The 21,193-nt window shown below is 40.9% G+C and overlaps 3 protein-coding genes across 7 annotated transcripts; 1 reads left to right on the top strand and 2 right to left on the bottom strand.

Moving 5' to 3' along the window:
* Positions 1-129: 129 nt before the first annotated feature.
* Positions 130-5,518, bottom strand: ftr67 (finTRIM family, member 67). Of its 2 annotated transcripts, XM_011487042.4 has the most exons (7): positions 4,818-5,518; positions 3,438-3,533; positions 3,126-3,359; positions 2,885-3,044; positions 2,709-2,810; positions 754-855; positions 130-471 (listed from the first exon to the last, which is right to left on the bottom strand). In XM_011487042.4, the coding sequence occupies exons 1-7, from the start codon at positions 5,415-5,417 to the stop codon at positions 407-409; spliced, it is 1,359 nt and encodes a 452-aa protein (XP_011485344.1). In that variant the 5' UTR covers positions 5,418-5,518; the 3' UTR covers positions 130-406. The 2 variants fall into 2 exon arrangements, with proteins under 2 accessions (XP_011485344.1, XP_023820801.1); XM_023965033.2 differs by lacking the exons at positions 130-471; positions 754-855 and adding an exon at positions 1,588-1,760 and having other exon boundaries at positions 4,818-5,513.
* A 2,197-nt stretch (positions 5,519-7,715) lies between these two features.
* LOC101162713 (protein THEM6) lies at positions 7,716-14,206 on the top strand. Its single transcript, XM_004079434.5, has 3 exons — positions 7,716-7,855; positions 11,109-11,616; positions 12,521-14,206. The coding sequence occupies exons 2-3, from the start codon at positions 11,113-11,115 to the stop codon at positions 12,626-12,628; spliced, it is 612 nt and encodes a 203-aa protein (XP_004079482.1). The 5' UTR covers positions 7,716-7,855; positions 11,109-11,112; the 3' UTR covers positions 12,629-14,206.
* Positions 14,207-14,461: 255 nt separating this feature from the next.
* Positions 14,462-18,350, bottom strand: LOC101162480 (protein THEM6-like). Of its 4 annotated transcripts, none has more exons than XM_004079433.5 (3): positions 18,151-18,350; positions 16,233-16,740; positions 14,462-15,518 (listed from the first exon to the last, which is right to left on the bottom strand). In XM_004079433.5, exons 1-3 carry the CDS (start codon positions 18,333-18,335, stop codon positions 15,411-15,413), a joined length of 801 nt encoding a protein of 266 aa, XP_004079481.2. In that variant the 5' UTR covers positions 18,336-18,350; the 3' UTR covers positions 14,462-15,410. The 4 variants fall into 4 exon arrangements, with proteins under 4 accessions (XP_004079481.2, XP_011485342.1, XP_020566856.1 ...); XM_011487040.4 differs by having other exon boundaries at positions 18,162-18,301; XM_020711197.3 differs by lacking the exon at positions 18,151-18,350 and adding an exon at positions 17,341-17,448.
* Positions 18,351-21,193: the final 2,843 nt, after the last annotated feature.

The raw sequence follows: 21,193 nt of genomic DNA, 5'->3' as shown, positions 1-21,193 counted from the left end.
AACACTTTTTCCCCACCTTTAAAGGCCATCTGGCTCTCGGCATTTACAGGAAAGGATCTGAGTGGGGAGTCTAACACCCTCCCTCGGTGTCTGCATTTGCACAGGGAAGTTAAAAACGACCACAGGAGCGTCCGTCCGCTTTTTTTTATTGGAGAGTTACAAAGTTATGACATGCCGTAAAGGGCAAAATAACTGCTTATGGTGTGGATTAAAAGTCCAAAAAGACTTATAAAACTATGAAAAGTAAAATGTAATGCTACAAGATGATGTGAATACTGTCATATACAAGTCCTGCCTGGATTTTCAGTCATTCTGAGTGAGTTTCCATTCACAAAACCTCCAAAGAATCAATCATTTAGGAGTTTCAGCTCAAGTGGCAGAGCTGTGCATTGATGGTTGAGGCCGTCTATCTCCTCCTGAAGTGAGGCCGTCGGATGTGTCGTTGTCTGGTTCCAGAGGGGAGTTTGGTGCCTGAGGAAACAGAAAAGCCAGAGATTTACCCTCCTCAGAGTCAGGTGACGCTCAGAGCGGTTTGTGAGGGGAGACTTTCCATGCACCCGCTGTGTTTGCTAAACAAAACATTTTCTTTGTTATGAGGATAAAGAAGCTGCTTTCTACAGTCCAACTTTAATGTCAGATTTGACTTGATGTTCCAGTTTCATCTAAAATCTGAGAAAATGCTGACTTTTATTTTAAGATTTTCTGATTGAGATGGCTAAAACGATGTGTCCGTGCTGTGATGGCTGCATTTACCGAACGGCGAGAAGGCAAATATGGGTCTGGCTGATCCAGGAGGAAGGAAGGGATTGAGGTTGTTCGTAGAGGTTTGATTCAGAACCAGAGGAGCCGCTGCGACTGCAAAGAGAAACACGGTTACTGCGGATTCTCACGCTCCAAACCGACAGACAGCAGCTCCTGAGCAGCGTCAGCAAACCGCGGCGTAAACAAACACGCCGAGTCAAGAGTTTCCTGTGAAGAGAAAAGGGTTGAGGGTGGAAACAGACGTGGCATTTGTCACAAAAAAAACATTTTTAACCCAATTAGGACTTTTGCAGGTTTACCTCTTCATACTTGTGTTTTTGTTATGACAGTGTTTTATATTTGGGGATTTAATTTCATCTCTTTAACCCTTTTGCTATCTTAGATGACCCCCCACCCTTCCATTGACGTGTTCTCCCTACCATGACAAAGGTGGATAAAGGTGGAAAGATTTCATGTAATCCATGGACACCAGTGAAGATCACAAATCATTGAAGAAAAAAGGTTCAGAGCACTGTCTAGTGGGTCTAGATGACCCAACTCCCAATGTTAACGTGCCTAGGATACAACAAGGGTTACAGACCCCCTCTGATGAAAATGGGGGTTTTAACATGTTCCTCTGGAGTTTTTCTCATGATGGAGGACATAAAAAATAAGTTCAAGATTACATTTCCGAGTATTTCTTTATTCAAATCATACGAACAGAAGAAAAATGCCATTTGAAAAAGATTGCATTTGTGACATAGAAAATACGCTGGGGGGGGGCAAAAGCTCCCTGGAATCTGGATCTAAACTGTACATCTGGACGGCCCTGATGCTGCTGCCATTTTGGTTCCTCCGCTGATGTCAGGTTTGGGGGTGTGAGGGGCTGTGGGCCACTAGGAGAGAGTGTAAACAGATGGATGACGGGAAGTGAGGGGGTTTGCTTTGTGCCAATGATCCCGCCCACATCTCAGAGGTGAATATCTAATGAACCCCTGCCGCTCTGCAGAAACTATGTCCTAGAAAATGAGACAGAAAATACTAAAAAAAAAAGACCTTTGCAAAACAGTTTTGATCAAAAAACGATCAGAGTGGGACTTTAATAATTACTAAATGTGAGGACTAATGAAAAAAGGTGTTTTTTAGGTTTGTTCAGATAAATTCAGCCTAAATATTGATTATGATGTAATATAATACAATTTTAAAGAATCCTGCCAATTCAATTTAATTTAGACTACAATTAAAGGCAATATAACCCAAGTTTTAATGATTAAAAGTTAATAATAAAAGTTTTAAATGTGGTATATATATAAACTTAAAGTTTGTAAAAATAGAAACAAAGAACCAATGTAAAAAAAAAATTGAAATAAAAAAACCCATTTCTATTTTTAATTTGATTTCTTTCTATAGTAAAGTAAATGGGCCCAGAACTCAAAGAGGATCACCATTCAGGCTCATAATTCCTACAAATTCTACCCAATGTTTATTTCCCGTCTACTTCACTGAATATTCAGTGAAATTCAAAACTGTTTGAGAGAAATAAAATCTTCCTCGTATTGCTGTAGTTTTTATTAGTTTATTTAGATCATAACAGATGCCGTTTGTTTCACTGGGCATTAAAGACATTTCTGTAGAAATCTTTTTGGGGTTTTTACTTTTTTCTTACAATATTTACACACTAAAGTGCAGCAAACCATCCCTTTTCACTCGTCGCTGGACAAAGTTTAGGCAACATTTAAGTGATTGAAAGGACCTGTTTGGGTTTTAATTTGTTGTTTTGGTCCATTTACATCAGCAGATTAACTCTTTTAGAGATAAGTTTTTCATAAAAACATTTATTTTGAGATTTTGAATGTCTCTCTCCTTGATGGTAAACTAAAAAAGGGCTGCAGAGATGTGGAGTCTCCTCATGACTCCGGTGAACAGACGTCTTCACGTTGACTTTAGACACAGGGATCATCCCTCACCTGCAGACGCTTCTGGCTGTGCAGCTGATCTGGACGGACCAGTGACGGCCGTGTCACTCTGAGCTGGAGGATTCTCAGAACCTACTATCGTCACATCTCTCACTGCAGAGGACAGGAAAGTCCAATGAGGTGAAACGGGAATATGCATGACCGCTACGAACGGCGAAGGCCCCCACCTCTCTCGTAGATGCTGACAAATCCGCCCTGACACACCTCCTGCATGAGTCCTTTGAAATCCGACAAAGCCGTCATCATGGGGCCGAAGGAGAGGCTGGGGTCGGTGGAGGGTGAAGGTGAGGCTGACAGCACAGGTGGTGCGGGAAGAGACTGATAGATCTGAGCACAAAATACAGAGAGAGGGCGGGCGTTGGGCCATATGCTGCTGAATCCGCAGACAAAGGTCTCTCAGGGCTTTACCTGGAGGAAGCGGACGGGCTCCTCTGTCTGGCACAGCTGGTCAAGCTTTGCCTGATTGGCGGTCAGCTCTGCGATGTCCTTCTGGATTTTGTCCAGCAGCTGCTCGGCCTCGCTGACGGCGGTCTTCTCCTGCGCCTTGATCAGCTCCCGGACCTCGAAGCGCTTCAGCTCGACTGAACGGATGAGCTCGGTGAAGACGTAGTCGCTCTCCTCGGCCGCCGCCCGAGCCGAACGCTGGTGGGACGGCAGGGAGGGGCGTGAGGACGGAAACGGCGTGTCTGTTTTCAGTGTCCGTGAATGACACATACTTACAGTGAGAGATAAAATAGCTTCTTTGAGCTCCTGAACGGCCTTTTCTCTTTGCTGAATCCTCATGTGGGAACTCTGCTTCATGTCATCCAGCTCCCTCTAGTGTAACATCAACAATATTACCAAGAAAAGCAGCATTTACTGCAGAAAAATCAGGTCAACGTGAACAGAAACCTGATTGTTTGAACAATGGGCAGCAGCATGAAATGGAGTCCATTTTTCCATCTAAACATGGTTTGTCTGTTATAAAATAAACAGATTTACAAATTTAAATATTTGGTAAAAGTTCAAATATTTTGGGCTGCAAGAAGCAACATCTGATGAAACCACAAATAAAATGTTCTTGCTTAAAAACCAGAAGTACACCTCAGTGTCATTAGGTAATAAAATGTATTACAAAACAGTTTCTTTTCTGCGTTGAACAAACCGTGGTTTTAATTGACTAAACTAAACAGTTTTTCAATAAAACTCGAGAAATCAAATCAATCCTGGCTTCACCCGACAGAAGTAGGGATTGGCTCCAGCAGCACTGACACTGAAAGAGATCCAGCGGATTGTGAATATGGATGGATGGATGGAGAGATAGGTGGATAAGGAAGGATCTATTCATGCATGCATGGTTGGTTGGATGGAAGGAGCTCAATTCAGAAACTTTTTGTCATAGAGGAGGTCAGGAGTCTGCAGCCTTTCACAATAAGAGTCATTTGGGGCTTTCAGACTAAAACCTGGAAGGAGCTGCAAAACCAACTTCTACTAGCTACTGACTATTATTCCGTTTATTTACTAGTTTCAACTACGAATATGTTACATTTAAAACCACGTAACTACAAAAACGTATATTTCTGTCCTTCAGAGGACATTTCTAAGGCTGACACTGCAGACTGAATGACCTCCTTTTGGTATCTACAGAGGGCATTTGGGGGCTTTTTAATGTCACCAACTGTGGGGCTCTGGGAATTGTAGTTTTTGGTGGATTAAATAAAAATAAAAAAAGTTTTAACTTCAGAGATTTTTTTCTCTCTCTGGTAGCCTGAAGGATGTTTATGTAGATGTAAAAAGGCTCAACAAACATGACATTTTCCACTGTTCTGACTCAAACCTGCTCCGCTGTGCCCTTATCTTTTTGTGTAAACATCATAACAACACTGGAATAAAGGATCCCATGTTAAAATCCTGTACATTTTAACCTCCAAGCAACATCTGGACACTGCAGCAGATTACTAATTTATTTTCTACGGTGTGTGTTTTGGAACAAAGGTAAAGGAAGGCAACTGTATTGGACTTTATATCTTCTTTATCTTTACAGATTTTGTTAGGGGGGATGTCAAATGATCTGCTGGCTGGCTGGTTCGGGTTTCATAGCCTGTAATCTGCTGGGATCACCTGGATCTGCTGGATCTCTGCGTCCGCCAGCGCGGTGTCGTGGCCTTTGTGCTCGTCCGTCAGACACAGGTAGCAGATGCAGCGGCGGTCGGTGCGGCAGTACACCTCCAGCAGCTTGTCGTGCACGGGGCAGATGGTCTCCCGCAGGTGCTTGGAGGCCGACACCAGCCTGTGCTTCTTGAAGGCGGCGGACTCGTAGTGGGGCTGGACGTGGGCGTCGCAGTAGGAGGCCAAACACACCAGGCACGACTTCACCGCCCGGTTCTTCCGGACCGCGCACACGTCGCACTCCACGTCGTCGGCGCCCGCGAGGCCGCGCTCGGCCGCCGGCGGAGACGTCTCCCGGACCCGCGTCTCCTTGAACTTCTCCACCACGTCGGCCAGCATGGTGCTCCGAGCCAGCGCCGGCCTCGGGTTGAAGGTCTGCCGGCACTGCGGGCAGGCGAACACCCCGAGGTAGTCGTCCTGGTCCCAGTAGTTCTGGATGCAGTTGTGGCAGTAGCTGTGTCCGCACGGGATCGTGACCGGACTCTTCAGCACGTCCAGACACACGGAGCAGTTAAAGTGGTCCAGGTCCAGAATAACCCCCGCCTGAGCCATCTTTGAAGAAGAGCAGCAAGTGCTGACAAAAACAACGGACAGCAGCTCTGTTTACAAGAGACGAAGGGGAGGAGCCATCTAGGATGGCGTAATCGGAAACAGGAAGAACGGACTTTCAAAATAATGTTGTTTTTATTTCAGTGTAAAAAAAAAAGTGCAATAAATGCTTGCTAAAGGCAGAAGCTCTTTTGATGATTTTTGTTAGTTTGTTTTGATTTATATATTTATAATTATTAAGCTGCCAAACTTTACAAAAGCAGAATAATCACTACTTTAAATAATGATAACAATAAAATAAATAAGCATATTCACTTGTCTGGGTTAGTTTTCCACAACCAATTCCTAAAAATGTAATTTAAAGAATGAGAATAAATGTTCAGTATATTTTCCTGATCCATCATTTACTTTAACACACTAGCCCAAATGATAACATTTGGGTTTTCAATGAAAAATACGGTGTCTCTTTGTGAAGAACTCTAAATCAGTCACAACAGTAAAAACAGTAAGAAAGAAAAAGTAACAAAAAAGAAACCAGAAAATCCTAAAAGAAGTTCTAAAGCCTTTGTAAAATAAAACAAATCAAACTAACACTGATAGACCTTGTTAACGGGTATTAGGCTACTCTGGTTGCTAAAAATGAGCAGAACAATCATTTTTCAGACAGACAAATTAAATACGCATAAGTTATCTGTTCATCTGATTTTAGTTGATAAAAGAACATGTTTTTGAAGTCTTATCGCTGGAACAGCAAATACTTTCATTTCTCACATCTAAAGGGATTTCCCTGGATCTCAATACCATCGAGACCTGCCACCTGCTCCCCAGGAGAAAGGAGACGGATAAACCAGCGATCCTCATCAGGTTTGTGAATCACAAACACAAGCTAGCTTTGATGAACCAAAGGAAACAACTGAAAGGTTCGGCTGTTTATCTGAACGACCATCTGACCAGAAGGAATGCTGAAATCTCAAAACATGCACGGCTTCTCAGGAAGCGTAAGCAGATTGAGAACACTTAGGTTAAAGGCTGCAAGATTTACGTCAAACCGCTCGGTCCAGAGGACCGGTCCAAGGTTCTGGTCGTGAACACCATGAAGGACTTTGAGAAGTGCTTGATTACGGTTGTCTGAAACAACGTGGAGTAATAAATCAAAGAGCCAAATAATTTCAAGAAATATGACACCTGGAATCATCACTTTCTCTGTATGTCTGACGTAACCTGAATAACAGCAGAGTTCTGACATGCAGACAACTTGACCTCAACTTTCACCGCAGCTGATATCAGCTGAAGAAGGATATGGACCTGAATCTAATGTCTGCAGACATAACATGGAAGAAAACTATTAACTGTTTAAACCAAGAAAATCGGCTGTTATCAGTAGAAGAAGAAATGCCAACCTTGGACAATTCGACAGTTTATGGACCCTTTTTATTTTTCCCCCACAGCATTACTTTATTATATAAAAAAAAAATACAAAAAAAAAATAAAAAAAGAGTAAAACAAATGATTAATCACCTTTGAAAATTGTTAAATTGATTGACTTTTGATGATAGTACTTCACTAGCTCCTAAAATTGATAAATTGATTCAAAAATCTTTCCTAATGTAGCATAACTTTGCACATGTTTTTAACTTTTGATACTTGATGAAATTTTTGCTATGAAAATTCCTGAAACAGTGTTGTGTCTATTTTACTGATATAGTATTATGTTTTAAAGCATGCCTTTTAAAAGTAACATAATGTGCATATATTTCAGATGCTGCATTTGCCATGTTGATTTCTAAAATAGTTATTTTTGACGTAGTACTTAAGTAATTCATCTTTGTCATGTGCTTTATTGATACCTTATGATTATTAATTCTGTCTGATAAAACCTAGGAACCGGATATTGATAAATCATGTAATAAAATGGTTATAGTATAACGGGGTGGGATTATATAAGTTCGCTTCTTTCCACTCCCTTTCAAGCAATATTTATTAATTATGTCTAATTATCCTAAGTTTGATTAGTTACTGTATGAATGTATAACTGATGATTATATTGTTCTTGTGTATCATTTCTATTTGATTGCTTGAAATAAACCATTTCAAATCAAATCAAAATTATCCTTCAAAAACATTTTCTTCTTACTATAAAACCTTTTTTTCTCCTCTAGAATCGGTATTCAGGTGTGTACAGCATCGGCAATAAGCAGGAAAACACTGATATGATCGTGAAACGTCCGTGTTTACACGACAGACGCAACAGCCGTCCCCAGCTGCCATAGACAAACACAAAAGCAGTGACGTCTCGTCCTGCGAAAACTCCAAGTAACCATGCCAACGAGCTGACCAATGAAATCGTACGTCGTCACGCACCAGGAAGTCATCTACATGGATTTTACCGGTTTCTTGAAGTTCCATCTTATGCTTTAGCACAACTTTATTCGGCTTGAACGGTGAGTCTTGCTGAATTATAAAAACGCTTCCGTCTTTTTTCCTTTTTAATGTCTGTTATTTGCGTTTGGGATTTGGAAAAGTTGCCGGTTTTCTTTTTTTTGCATCGCTCATCCTGAAGGCCGACCGCAGCTTCACGCACTTGTTTAGCTAGCATAAATTCATCTGTGCGGGCCGGCTTTGGCCTCCCAGTCCTCTCAAGGTTGAAGGGCTCATAACGGGCTTAACGCTGGATCTAATAGTCAGAAATGACGGAGAACGATTCTTAAATAAAACTGCTGTGTCATAGCTAAGGTCAAAGCGCAGGCCTTCTTCCAACATTACATTTAGTGTATTAATAAAGCTCAAATTTAACCAGACCTGCAGAGAAAGCTAAAAATATTGACTTCATTAATTAGATTTGTAGGTTTTAAATCAACCTGATTTCAATAAAGGCAAATATCCTTTAATGTATTTAAAAAAAATAGCTCAAACTACAAAGATGTTACATCACAAAATTTCTTCTAAAATGTTAGAAAATGAGGAAAAGCTGCAGCAGAAACAGACTCATGACTCACCCATGACTGTTTATGGGTCTGAGGACAGGAAAGAGACAGAAAATAGCAGTTATTACACAAGACATATGCACATTAGTATCTGTTAAAACAACATGTCGACACTAAAGTGGGCTTCCTGTTCACAGCTTCTGATTGGCGAGGGCGCCAAAGGTCCATCCCACTGCATTTTTCACACTAAGACCACCTAGGACCAGGTCCTGTTCAAAACCACAAGACTTACTGCTCAAACCAGGATTAAATTATGATTTAGATAGTAAAGAATACATTAAATGCAGCCTCTGATTAGTGACACCATCTGAAAATGTGAAATTGGATCAGTTCATCGCATTTTACGCACTGAGTCCACATCAGACCGGGTCCTATTAAAAAACCGCTGGACCTGGGGGGTATTCCAGAAAGCAGGTTTAGGCTAGCTCCCTTGGTAAGTTTGAGGCTAAGGAAGTTAATAACCTAAGCTTTCGGTTCCAGAAATGGAGGTATGTCTCAGGGTAGGTCAAGTTGCCTTAGCAACTCATGCTCTGAACATAACCTGGTTTGGAGCAGGTTTAGTTGAAGGTTAGTTTGTTTTCAGAGAGGTGAAGCAGCATGGCGTGTCCATTTGAAGATGATTTAGTGGATGAAGAAGCTCAGATAATACTTTTTCCACCATGAGAGGGTGATAAGACCACGTATGGATGTTGGAAAAATAAACTCTTTTACTTTGATCTAACTTAATTATTTGCTTCAGTTAAGATAAATCATTTTTTTAGTTAAGTCAGCTTAAAAAATAACACATAGTTTTCAGACAGTTATTTTACTTTCATTCAAATTAATTCAATTAAGTAGGTGTAACTTTGGTGCTGCTGTTAGATCGGCACCGCAAGGGATTGTGGGATACCATTCCCTTTGCGTGTCTGGACGGATTTGGGTTTAAGTGTGGGTTTTTGACCAAATGTGTTTAGTCGTTTAGCTGTTTTACTGTGTTTTACCGAGTAATTTTTTCCTACTATGCTTAAGTCTCTGCACCATGAGTGAGAGGGAGGGAGGGAGAAGATGATGAGTTTATATAGCACCCCTACTGTCAAGTGATGTAATGACAAAACTGGTAAATGAATGTGAATCTTCTGTGAATATTGTTTCTTCCTTTTCATTGTTATAAAAATGAGAATATCTGCCAGCTCAAACTTAGACATTTGAGAGTTCAAGAATTATAATTAATTAAGATGAAAAAAAGATTAATTGAATTGGAGTAATGACATTTAGTTAGAAAAATATGTAAATTTGAGTTGTATAAACACTAATGAAGTTTTATAGACGTAAGAAATTAAGTTGAATAAATTTAACTCAATTACTTGTTACCAATAGAAGTATTTCATTTAAGTTGGCAAAATTGGATAAGTTAAATATATATATGCGTCACAATGAAAATAAGATCAGAAATTTGTGCGTTTACTTTGTCCGTTCTTTTTCTCCAAGCAGAAACTCTTTCTTTTGATGATGCAGCCATATTACTTTTTTGATGGGCGTATAATCTTCATACGCCGTCAATAAAATCTCAGACTCCGTCTCACTGAAGTATAGCGCTCTCTTTTGTTCTCCACTCGTTTCCATGGTGACATTGGTATGTACTTGCTGTGCACCCGCATTAACCCAGGGTTACCAAGTCGAGCGTAAATACGCCAACTCATGTCCGGTCTGTTGGAACCGACATACCCAGAGTAAGCAAATTCAGGTGGATTTCAGCCAGAGTTCAGGATTAAAGTCAGGCTAGTTTAAACCTGCCTTCTAGAATACCCCCCTGGACTGCTCAAACCAGGATTAAAAAATAAATATTTGTTGTTTGGAACTTCTGTTGCCTCCCATATTGTGAATTTGTGTCGTCTGCCTACAATACAGCTCACCCCACAATGGGCAGACTGAAGCACAAAAAGTATATCTATAATTTTAAATGCATCAACTACATAAAATCATTCTATTTGTAATTTTAACAAATCAGAGGCTGTGTTTAATTTATTCTTTACTATATGATGCAAAACTGAATCCTGATTTGAGCAGTCCAGGTCCAGCAGTCCAGAAGCTGTGAACAGGAAGCCAACTTCAGAGTCGTAACAACACGAGGAGTGAAAGACGGAGAACTGATGTACAGTGAGGAAGACGATCCTAAAATGACCCCCCAGCAGCTTAAATAGCAGCATCATTAAAGACGTGGCTCTGGGTCACCCAGACTGACCTCAGCTGTAAGCCTAGTCCACTTCCTAGTCCACTAGAGTCAGACTCCATCCGGTTGATTCCTCAAAAGAGGAGCAGCTGTGCTGAAAGTGTTGAGTTATCATTTGATCCCACGCTGTTCTCACCCTAAAAGGATTGTGTCTCAGTTCTGTCTTTCAGTGAGAAAAACACTGATGTGCAAAGTGGTGATTTTACCAGACATGATGTTCCTGTTCTGCCCAATTGAATGACCCACTTTCGTGTAATCAAGCCCAGCCTACAATAAAAACAGGAAGACAGAACTCCTCTGTTGCAGTTTGCGCTGTGACAGACGGGCTTCTCCTTCTGCAGAAGTCTAATAGAATTTCTCATTTCCTGTGTGGTTCTTCTCTTTGTGAAAGAAATAGTCAACAGCCTGACAAAAGCTCGTGTGTGTATGGTGTTATGACATGTAGATATGTGTGTATAAGGCTGGGAAGTGTTCATTTATCGCTTTGCATGTCTGTTCCAGAGCGATGCTGCTGCTGCTGGTGCTGAGCGCCCTCCTGTTGCTCTTCTGCAACCTAGATGTGTGGTACTTCCTGCGGGGGGCCCTGGTGTTTTTCCAGGCCTGGTTCCAGCCCAGAATCAGGGACATTCTAGCCGAGCAGCGCTTCGATGGCATGGTCCTCCTGCACGACCTGGACTACTTGGGCCACATGAACAACTCCAGATATTTAAGGGAATGTGACTTTGCTCGCTTCCACCACTACATGAGAAACGGGCTGTTCATGGCCTCGTGCAAGCTGGGGGCCAGAATGGTGGTGGGGGCCTCCACCATCCGGTACCGGCGCTCTTTGGATTTTAGAGAGCCTTTTGAGATTCGGACCAAAGTGCTGGGATGGGATGAGAAAGCGTTTTACCTGGAGCAGCGTTTCGTGTCCAAGAAGGATGGCTTTGTGTCAGCGGTCATGCTTTGCAGGCAGAATGTGGTGCGCTGCAGCCCAGAGAGGATCATTGAGTTTGTCTGCCAAGCAAAGGTCAGTTGTGTTTGCAGTATTGGGGAACAAATCTTCAAGTTCAATTAGAAAAAAATATATATAGTTTTTTCTTTTACTTGAAACTCTATTAAAAAAACCTCACTGAATTTCCTTTTGAAATAGTATTACAGTTTTTGGCTTTACAAAGTAGTTTTCTGACAAATAATTGTCTGCTATTCATAAACAATATGGAGATCTTTTCATTGAGATTCCCAAAATAGTTTGTTTTGTGAGTCATACGAACATCTATTTGTTGTATTTGCGTTAATTAAAATAACTTTGTAAAGTCCCACTCTGATGAAAATGTTGTTTTTAGTTTTTAACATGTTCTAGGATATTTATAAAGAAAATTAAGCTTAATAAAAGCATTTCTGAGTAATTCTGTATTCAAATGTCAGGAACAGATGAAATAATGCAGTTTGAAAAATATTGTATTTGCGATATAGAAAATACGCTGGGCGGGGCCACGAGTCCCAGGCTCCGCCCCGTTCTGATGCATCCACCTGCAGACAAATAGATCCATTAATGTCTTTGTTTTCCTCGCCTGAGGTGGAATCTGGATCTAAACTGTACGACTGGATAGCTAAAATTGTTGCATCGTAAATGTTAGCTAGGAGTTCTGAGGGGCTGTAAGCTAGCAGGGGAGCGTGTAAACAGAAAGCTCAAATGTTGGATGATGGGAAGAGAAGGGAGAGTCTCTCTGCGCCAAGGGTCCCGCCCAAAATCAAAGGGGACTTTCAAACGAACTAATGCAGAAATTACGTTCCAAGAAAACGACACAGGTTTTTTGTTTTAGTCTAAAAACGGCTTCATCACAGTAAAAAACAAAAACATTTTTAAAATAGCTCCAAAACTGGTGGAGTGCGTCTTTAACTGAGAAACCGTTTTTTGTCTTTGTGCGCAGATCGAGTGCCCCGAGTTTCCAGAGGAGCTGAAACATTGGATCAGCTTCATCACCGCCAGCAGTCAGGCCCTGAGAGCCGAGAGCGGGCTGGACAACAAGAACAAGTGAAGCACACCGCCACACCACATCCGCCAGTGTCCACACGTCTTTAGAATACTCAGAAACCGATTAGAAAGATTAAAGGGCCTATATCATGCTTCCTTAAGCCTTTCAAAGTAAACTATATCCATATTTATGATCATATATTACCTTTGGCACACTAAAGAACCATTTGTTTTATGATGTATGAGTTATTTTTGCAGTTCATTTCCCTAACTGGAAGTAAGACAACTCGATCTCTGAGGCTCCGCCTTTCGCACCATGTAGGTGCCGCCCATTTCATGACCTCAACGTAGAGTCGGCCTCGGCAGCGTGTCTGTGGTTCTCCCACGAAAACAAACAACGTCCGAACTTTTGCAAAGATGGATGTGCAGATTGTACACATAAACTGAAAGCGTTTAGCCGATCACCGCTAGCTCCATGGAGAAAGTGGGTGTGTATTAGGCCGGGGGGCGGAGCTGGCAGGACAGACTCTTCCTGGAAGGGGCGGTTCCTCCGTTTGTGATGTCACAATGTAAGGAACCGCTCATTTTCATGGGTTTGGAGGGGCTGGTGCTCAGAGAGCAGGTTTTTAGAGAAAAACTCAGATGCATGAATGGATCAGAAATACCGCTTTGGGGTTGTTTATAGTGAGGAATGAACATCATAGAAAAGTTGATTTTGTATGGTATAGGCCCTTTAAACATTCCACATATCTCATTTGGATCTACCCTGCTGTTTTGTCTATAAATGATCACGACAGCTAAACACGGAGATTTAGGGTGTTTAAAAACAGAAATTAAAAGAAAGAAAAGTCAACCTGTATCCTAGATTTCTCTTTTTTCTGTTGACTTTGAAGACTTTTGAAATGAATGGATTTATATTCTCATTTAGCAAAAGGTTCTTCAAAAACAGCATGTAGCTCTAAAGTGACCCTTCCACCGACATTAGTGCATGTTTCAAAACAATCACAATATTTTTGTGCCTGTTTCTCGTAGTTTACCATAAAAGAGAAGTGTATTTTTACCACAAAAAGACAGAGAGTTAAATTTAATGAAATGCTTGAATTGTTATGCTGAGTCTGTACTGTACTTACATGTGTTTTATTTCTCCCTTCAGTATTTTTTGCACAAGTTGTTGTTTTGGGAAGAAACCGGAAGGGAATATTTAATTTTAAAGGGTCCATTTATCTACAGAGTATTTGGTTTGTTGTTGGAATGAGCTGCAGCTTTTCAGTGGATGAAGATGCATGAGTTGTTCCAGTTCTGACGGACGGACTGAAAAGGTGTTTGCAGAGAGCTTTGGAAAAGCTGAAACGCACAAGAAAATCTGAATGTTTAGATGCTGCTTTCAAGGAAAATATTTGAAACTGTGCAGCCTTCTTCTTCTTATCAGAACTTATCTTTTGACCAAAGTAATGTAATGTGTTTTAAACATTTAAAAAGAAAATTGCTCTTCATGTTAATGCACTGACCTGGAAATCCAGTCTGAAGACAGAAGTTTGTGTGTTTATTTATTTATTTTCCATCTGTTATTCAGTTTGATGTCCTGAAAACTATTTATCAGATTTTATTTATCCTGTTTAAATTAAAAATGAAATGGAAACCACTTTGTGTTTTTGTTAGAATTGTGATCAGTTTAGATGTGAAGCTTTTCGGGTCTAATTTCGGATCTAATTTTTTATGCATTTTGGTTAATTTGTGGAGAGCTGTAGCAAAAAATTTCAGCAAATCATCAACATGCATCTGCATGTACCACAGACGTATAACTTTTATCGCTTAGCGCACATGCCATGGTAAAATTACGCAATTGAGGCTCTAATGAATTGCATATAAACATCGCAATAATCACGCACAGTTCATGTCCTTCGTTAATTTACGTGTTCTTTGAGTTTTGCTTTGAATTTATACACATACAACATTTTCCACACATTTTCCAAGACCAATTTTCATTTGTGCAACATGCCCAAAATGTACTTATTGGCTTTAGGAGTAGTTGGACTTGTTGCAGCAGATTATTATGTTTTTCAACACTTATTTCAATGTAGAAATCCTGCAGAGAAGACATCCAGCCTGCGGGAAAAACAGAGAAAAAAACAGCAGATCTCTTTGACGCAGCAAAGGAAGACATCTGCTGCAGCTTTATCATGAGTCTCATCCACAGTAACCACACTAAAAGTAGAGTTACTGATTCAGTAGTCTTAGTTGATGGAAACATTCTACAGCTGCATAAGAAATGTAATTACACTCATCAGTTTAAGCTACATTTCCCATGATTCTGTCATAGAAGCAGCATAAAACGACAAGAATCCCGGATCACTTCACTCGATCAACTCAGTGGGTCCAAAAACACAGCACAGCTCATATTCTGCAAAGGCGAATGACTGAAACACCTAAAAAAAGAGGCAGTGGGCGTGGTTGTCCAGGATTTTTAGGTGTTGTGAATAGTAAACACGCCGAGTTTTAGACAGCAAACCAATTCCACTACATTTTCTACAATTGCTACTCTTGTTTTCAACATTTATTTTACATTGTCACCCTCCTTTATACTGTTTACATGTTGGAAATAGGTCTGAATTCACGTGAGATTGGAGTTAGACGGCTTGTTCTTATTGATGTAAACAAACTAAATGAAGAAACAGATTCAAGAGGACTTAAAAAGTTAGAAACATTTTCTGAAACTACTACATCTGTAGTTCCTCCTGTGAACCAAAGAAAAGCTTATCTTTCAGTGCAAAATGGAGGCACAGTGGTTAAAGTCGAGTCCTACGGAGGAGAAGGTAGACGTTTTTCCCTGAAGACTTAAAGACCGATCATTTGTTTTTGTCGTCGTGGCCACTCTCCGCTCGGAGGGCCTGGCTGCTGGCAGATATGAAGTTGACCCAGTGCTTCAGGTCCTCTGGAAACTCTGGACACTCCACCTGCATGAAGCAAAGCACAGGTCAAAGACCCACTACCATGGAAGGAATTACCATCATTCAATTCAATTTTACATATCTAGCCAAAAGTCCCAACAACAGTCTTCTCAATGGGCTTGGTACCGGTAATTGTACAGTAAACATTAAATCACAAGGATCATGAATACATAGAATTGAATAGGAAAATTCTAAACTGAACTAATTAAACAGACTAAACTAAACTGGGGATCCCTGCCTTCTTCTTGGTCAGGATTAACTCCTAAAGGGATCACATAATATTTGTGAAGTAGAAAATACACTGGACGGGTCACAAGCTTCCTGCTCCGCTCCATTCTGATGCGTCCAAATAGACAAATAGATCCATGAACGTCTTTGTTTTCCTGGTCTGAGCTGGAATCTGGATCTAAACTGGACGTCTGGATAGCTACAATATTGTTGTTGCACTGGTAATGATAGGTTGGGGGTGTGAGGGATTGTAAGCAAACACAGTGCTCCCATTTGGGTGATGGGAAGGGGGGTTTGGGGTTTCTGATGAACTCGTGCCACTCTGCAGAAACTATGTCCTAGAAAACGACACAGGTATTTTTTTTAGGTTGGGTAAAACCGGCATCATCATAGTGAAGTAGACCTCTGGGAAATAGATCCAGTGGGACTCGATGACCTGAAGTAACACTTCTTGGATCAAATGTCAAATGAGCATCAGGGGTTGCTCTTTACCTTCCGTTTGCACAGATGCTGCATGATCTTGTCCGGGCTACTGCGGATCACGCTCTGCTTGCAGTACATGACGGCGCACACGAACCCGTCTTTGGACGACACAAACTGTTGCTCCAGGAAAAAGGCTTTGTCGTCCCAGGTCACAATACGACTACGCAGCTCGTAGCCCTCCGCTATGCACAGAGCTCTGCGGTACCGGATGGTGGTGGCGCCCACCACCATCGAAGCTTTGAGAGCTCGGAGGGCCTTGAACACGCCGTTACGAACGTAGAGAGCGATCCGGGCAAAGTCGCATTCCCGCAGGTAGCGGGCGTTGTTCATGTGGCACATGTCGATGTCGTGGGGAGTGACCCTGCCCTTCAGGACTTGCTCGGCTGTGACGTCCCACACTGGGGGCTGGAACCAGGCCCACACGGCCACCGCCGCCACCCGCAGGAAGTACCACACATCCAGGGAGCAGAAGAGAACCAGCAAGCCAGCAAGCACCCCCAGGAGCCACCACATCTCTCTGAGGAGAAAGACAGAACCGCGTAATGTCCCACATGGTGAAGACCTGACGGCAGGTCGGACATTAAAAGGTCAACAATCAACCGAAGATAGAAACAACTAAAATTAAAACAGACTCAATTCCCTGTCTAGAACTTTATCTACCTCATAGCTGCTCTTTTGATACCCAAAATTCAGCCCAAACAGGTGCCTACTTTGGATCGGACAATCGCAGGTTTGGTGTCCTTGGGCGAGACACTGAACCCCACATTGCTCCTGGTGGTTATGGGTTGGCGCCAGTATTTGACAGCAGGGCGTGAATGTGTGTGCATAGGTGAATGGGACTGTAACATACTTTGGGCCTTCTAACCCTTGTGCTTTCCTGTGGGGTCCAAATGACCCCCCCCCCCCCCCTTACATTGACGTGTTCTCCTTACCATGACAAAGGTGGAGAGGATTTCATGTAATCCATGGACACCAGTGAAGATCACAAATCATTGAAGAAAAAGGGTTCAGCGCACTGTCTAGTGGGTCCAGATGACCCCACTCACAACGTTAACGTGCCTTGGAAAGCACAAGGGCTAGAAGGTAATAGAGCGCTATAGAAGTATTTGCCATTTACCATTCAGCCTACTGACGTCGTCTGGGTCCAACGTGTCATTGTTCGTTTTGCTAAATATAGCAACTGACCCGGAAGAAAACCATGTTCAGTCCAGTTCTCAGTCAATGGTCTGCTCACGTCAGCACTCTCTTACCCAATGCTGCCATCTAGGGGTCAAAAGATGCTCCTGCCCTGAACTAAATGAACATCTCTGCATTCTGCTCCACTGTTCCTCCAACATGCCACTCATTCCAATTGGATTCTTTCATTCTGTGTTTGGATTAAAACGACACACAAAGAAATGCTGCAAGACTTCGTTTTATTTGTGTTTGTGTTAACCTGGATTTGTTAGAAATGTTTGCAAAAAGTAAAGGCTTCCGAGATAACCCATAATTTAAATGTAGAAACTGCAACCAACAGACAATAAATCACTGAATTCCAGGTGAATCTTAGTTTTAGTGCAGCAGAAACGTCTGTTGTTTGGAAACAGGTTGAACAGGACAGGCTGGCTGGCTGACTGGCTGGCTGACTGGCCCTGATGATACTGATTTTCTGACACATGTAGTACAAAATCTGCCTTAAATGGTTCTGGAGAAATCCGTTTTTCTGTTTGTTTGAAAATCCACAAACACCTGAGATCATGACGTGACTGCAGGTAGGTATATGGATCATCATCATCCGCGTTTTCACTCTTTAACCCAAATTAGTCTGTTAGACTAGAAAAACTGAAGGAGGTTCAGTTTAGGCACGCGCCCGCTCGTTGAAGAGTCAATGCTGCAGTTTAACAAACAAACTAACAAACAAATAAGTCAATATAATCCCAGCTCACACCTGTTCAGTACCTGTCCTCCGCAGACTTCAGTTCGGCCAAGATTTGCTGAATCCGCCCTCCACCTGATCCTTTTCCGGTATTTCCGGATTGCTTTCAAAATAAAGTTCGGCACAGATTTACTGAGGATCGTTTTCCGGTGTTTCCGGAGTGCTTTCAAAATAAAACCCACACATGAATTAAACATTTTCAAATGTTTGTGCTTTTAGAAAAAAACAAACACTTTTATACCAACCACTAATAAACAGAATCAAGTGACCAATATACATATTTAGTTGTGCTGTTCCAGTTTCATCTTAACTTTGTTGTTTAAATTAATGAAATGTGTTTACTTCCTGGAATCATGATGTAAAATAATAAAGAAATGAACGGCGGAAATAGATTTATTCAAACCTGATTTCTTTGTGTTCAAAGTGGAGCTGCAGCAAAATTTTAACTTAATTTCAGCATCAAAAAATACAAAAGCTAAAAAAAATTAACATTTGTAAATCTTTTGGAATAATGACACAAGTTTACTCTCGCATTTTGTCTTTTTATTTTTCATTTGATCTTTTTTTTTGTTTCTTTCTATGTTTAGTTCTATTTACTTTATTTATTTTTATTTTTTATTCCCTTTTGTGATTTTTACTTATAATTACAATCTTCCTAAGGACGTAACGCGTTTAATCTGTATTCAGAATTGTAACGTAGTTATATGTGCATAATTATTGCATTTTTTGTTCTGTATTCTGTATTTTTTTTATACAGTTAACCCTTCTGCACATGCTTAAGAATCATCAATAATATTAGTAAAACACAACATAACTCACACACGATGTCTTTAAACAATAGATTTAAAGTGTGAACAGGTTTTAAAAAAAAGTATCATTAGATAATGCAAATCACATAAAAGTTGTTTAAATTTGTGTAATAGTGATGCGTCTTCAAAAATGTTTCCTTACCTCTCAGTTGTGGTGACTTTGCTGTTTATCTGAAGCACTAAGGGCGTCTAAATTTCTTTCTCTCTGACAGCTTGTTTTCTTTTGTTTTTTTGTTAAAAAGAAATTTAAATGTTCATATTTTTCCTAAATATGGATATGCATTTTATGATGCTATTAAAAAAAAAACATTGTAAAGCTGGTCGTCACACATAAATCTGACCCGCTCAGGCCTATAAATGGTGCGTCCTACAGTTAAGTCACAAACAAAGCCCAAGGTTACACAGAACTTTTTTTAAATTGGCTCCAACTTTATGTTTACACACTAAACTTTACGTTCTCTGTAGAAAACATTTCTAATTTGTCTTTTTCTATATAAACATTTCCTGTTTGGTGGGGGCCTTTAGTGCTGCAGATAGAGAACTTACCCGATGGGAGTTTTCACACCGTGTGTCCTAGACCTCTAGAGATGTTGGCTGGTGGACTTCAGAAAGAACAAAGGAGGAAATGAAAACGGTTCTGATTCAAGAGCCAAAGCTGGCAGAACCTTTTTTCTGCTGGACAAAAGAAAAGACGCTGAAAGACACCTGTTCAAATTAAACTGTCTCATCACTTTTGTTAGGATGAAATAATAGGTTTTAAAAAAGTTCATTGTGATTGACTAGCCTAAAACTTTATTGTCCTTTTCTTTTCTTTTTTTTTACCGAAATGCTTTAAATCTTAAACAAATTTGCTTAAATGCAGACATTTGTCTTTTCTAATGCCCCTCCACATTAATGCATTTTAACCACGTTTATCACCACAGCACTTTTTTCCAGGGCTTTAATAGTTTCAGTGAACTTATGAAAAGTTCAGACCGTCCGATAAAGTTGGAGTTTTAGATTAAAGTCATTTATTTATAAGGTTTGCGGCAGGCTGGATATGGAGAGAAATTAGACTCAGTCGGATTTGTGCGTGCGTTATTCTTGATTTGTGCGTAAATTAGGATTTGTGTATGCATATTCTTGCTTTGTGCGTGCGTAAATTAGGATTTGTGCATAAATTTGGATTTGTGCGTGATTTGTTACTCACATAATACGTTTTGTGTATAAGTTAAAAAAATATAAAATGAAAAAAAGACAAAATGCAATTTACGTATGCACAAATTAAGATTACAACAGTTTGAAAGTACTTACACACACACACACACACACACACACATCTTAAAAAAACACGCACAAATCCCTTGTTACGCACACACGAAGCCAAAGTTACGCACGGATCTACCGTGAGACTGTTTTCACGTCTCACAAATTGTCCGTAGGTGCTGCGTTTAAATACCAGTGGAATGCTCGGTCATTAGAATTTTCCTATCGGCCTTCCCTTCTAAACGTATTTCCTTCAGTGGGTGTAGCAGGGCTTAAAAAAACTTTAAAGGAAAGTAAAAATTATTATCTGAGAATATGACGTTCACTTTTAAACGCTAACATATATATATTAAAAGTATATTATTCTCCAAGGCCTCCTTTACACTGCAGGTCTTAATGCTCATATCCGATTTTCTGACTATATCCGATTTTTTTGACGACCCGCTTACATCATCTTTTAAAAGTGACCCGTATCTGATTTTTGCATTTACACTATACATTGCTGAAACTATCAAACGTAGACGTTCTGAGGGAATACGTAGCAGCATTTCCGCCTTCCGCGGACCTCTTTCGGATGTTTGTGATTGCGGTTGTCATGGAGGCAAGTCGGCGACGGAAGGAGGCGTTGCCTTGGGCGCTCCAGAGGGGAGAGGAAAAAGGAGGGCTGCTCGGCCGTCTTATATGCTCTCTCTGAGTTTTGAATGAGGAAGTGTTTGCAGACGTTGTGCTGTCCGAACAGTTTGATCCAAGTGTTGAACCTTTCCTGCGCGATGACTTCTCTTTTCTGACCGTAGTCAGAAACACACGGGGGATTCTCCTTCGGGGTTCTCTTTTCCGTTCTGAACCCTCAGCCTCCAGAGTGGGTTAAGAAAGACTCCAAAACTTTTGGGGGACACACCTTATTTTTAATTTACGGTTCTCCGACAGTCCCCCGCTCCGCGCTCACACTCACTCTCTCTCCTTACACAAACACACACGCAAGCGCGCGTGCGCGCGCTCAC

This window comes from Oryzias latipes, chromosome 17 (assembly GCF_053564925.1).
Source record: "Oryzias latipes strain Hd-rR chromosome 17, Olatipes_Hd-rR_3.1".
In the NCBI taxonomy this organism is placed as follows: Eukaryota; Metazoa; Chordata; class Actinopteri; order Beloniformes; family Adrianichthyidae; genus Oryzias; species Oryzias latipes.
This window is presented reverse-complemented; position numbering and strand designations above follow the sequence as displayed.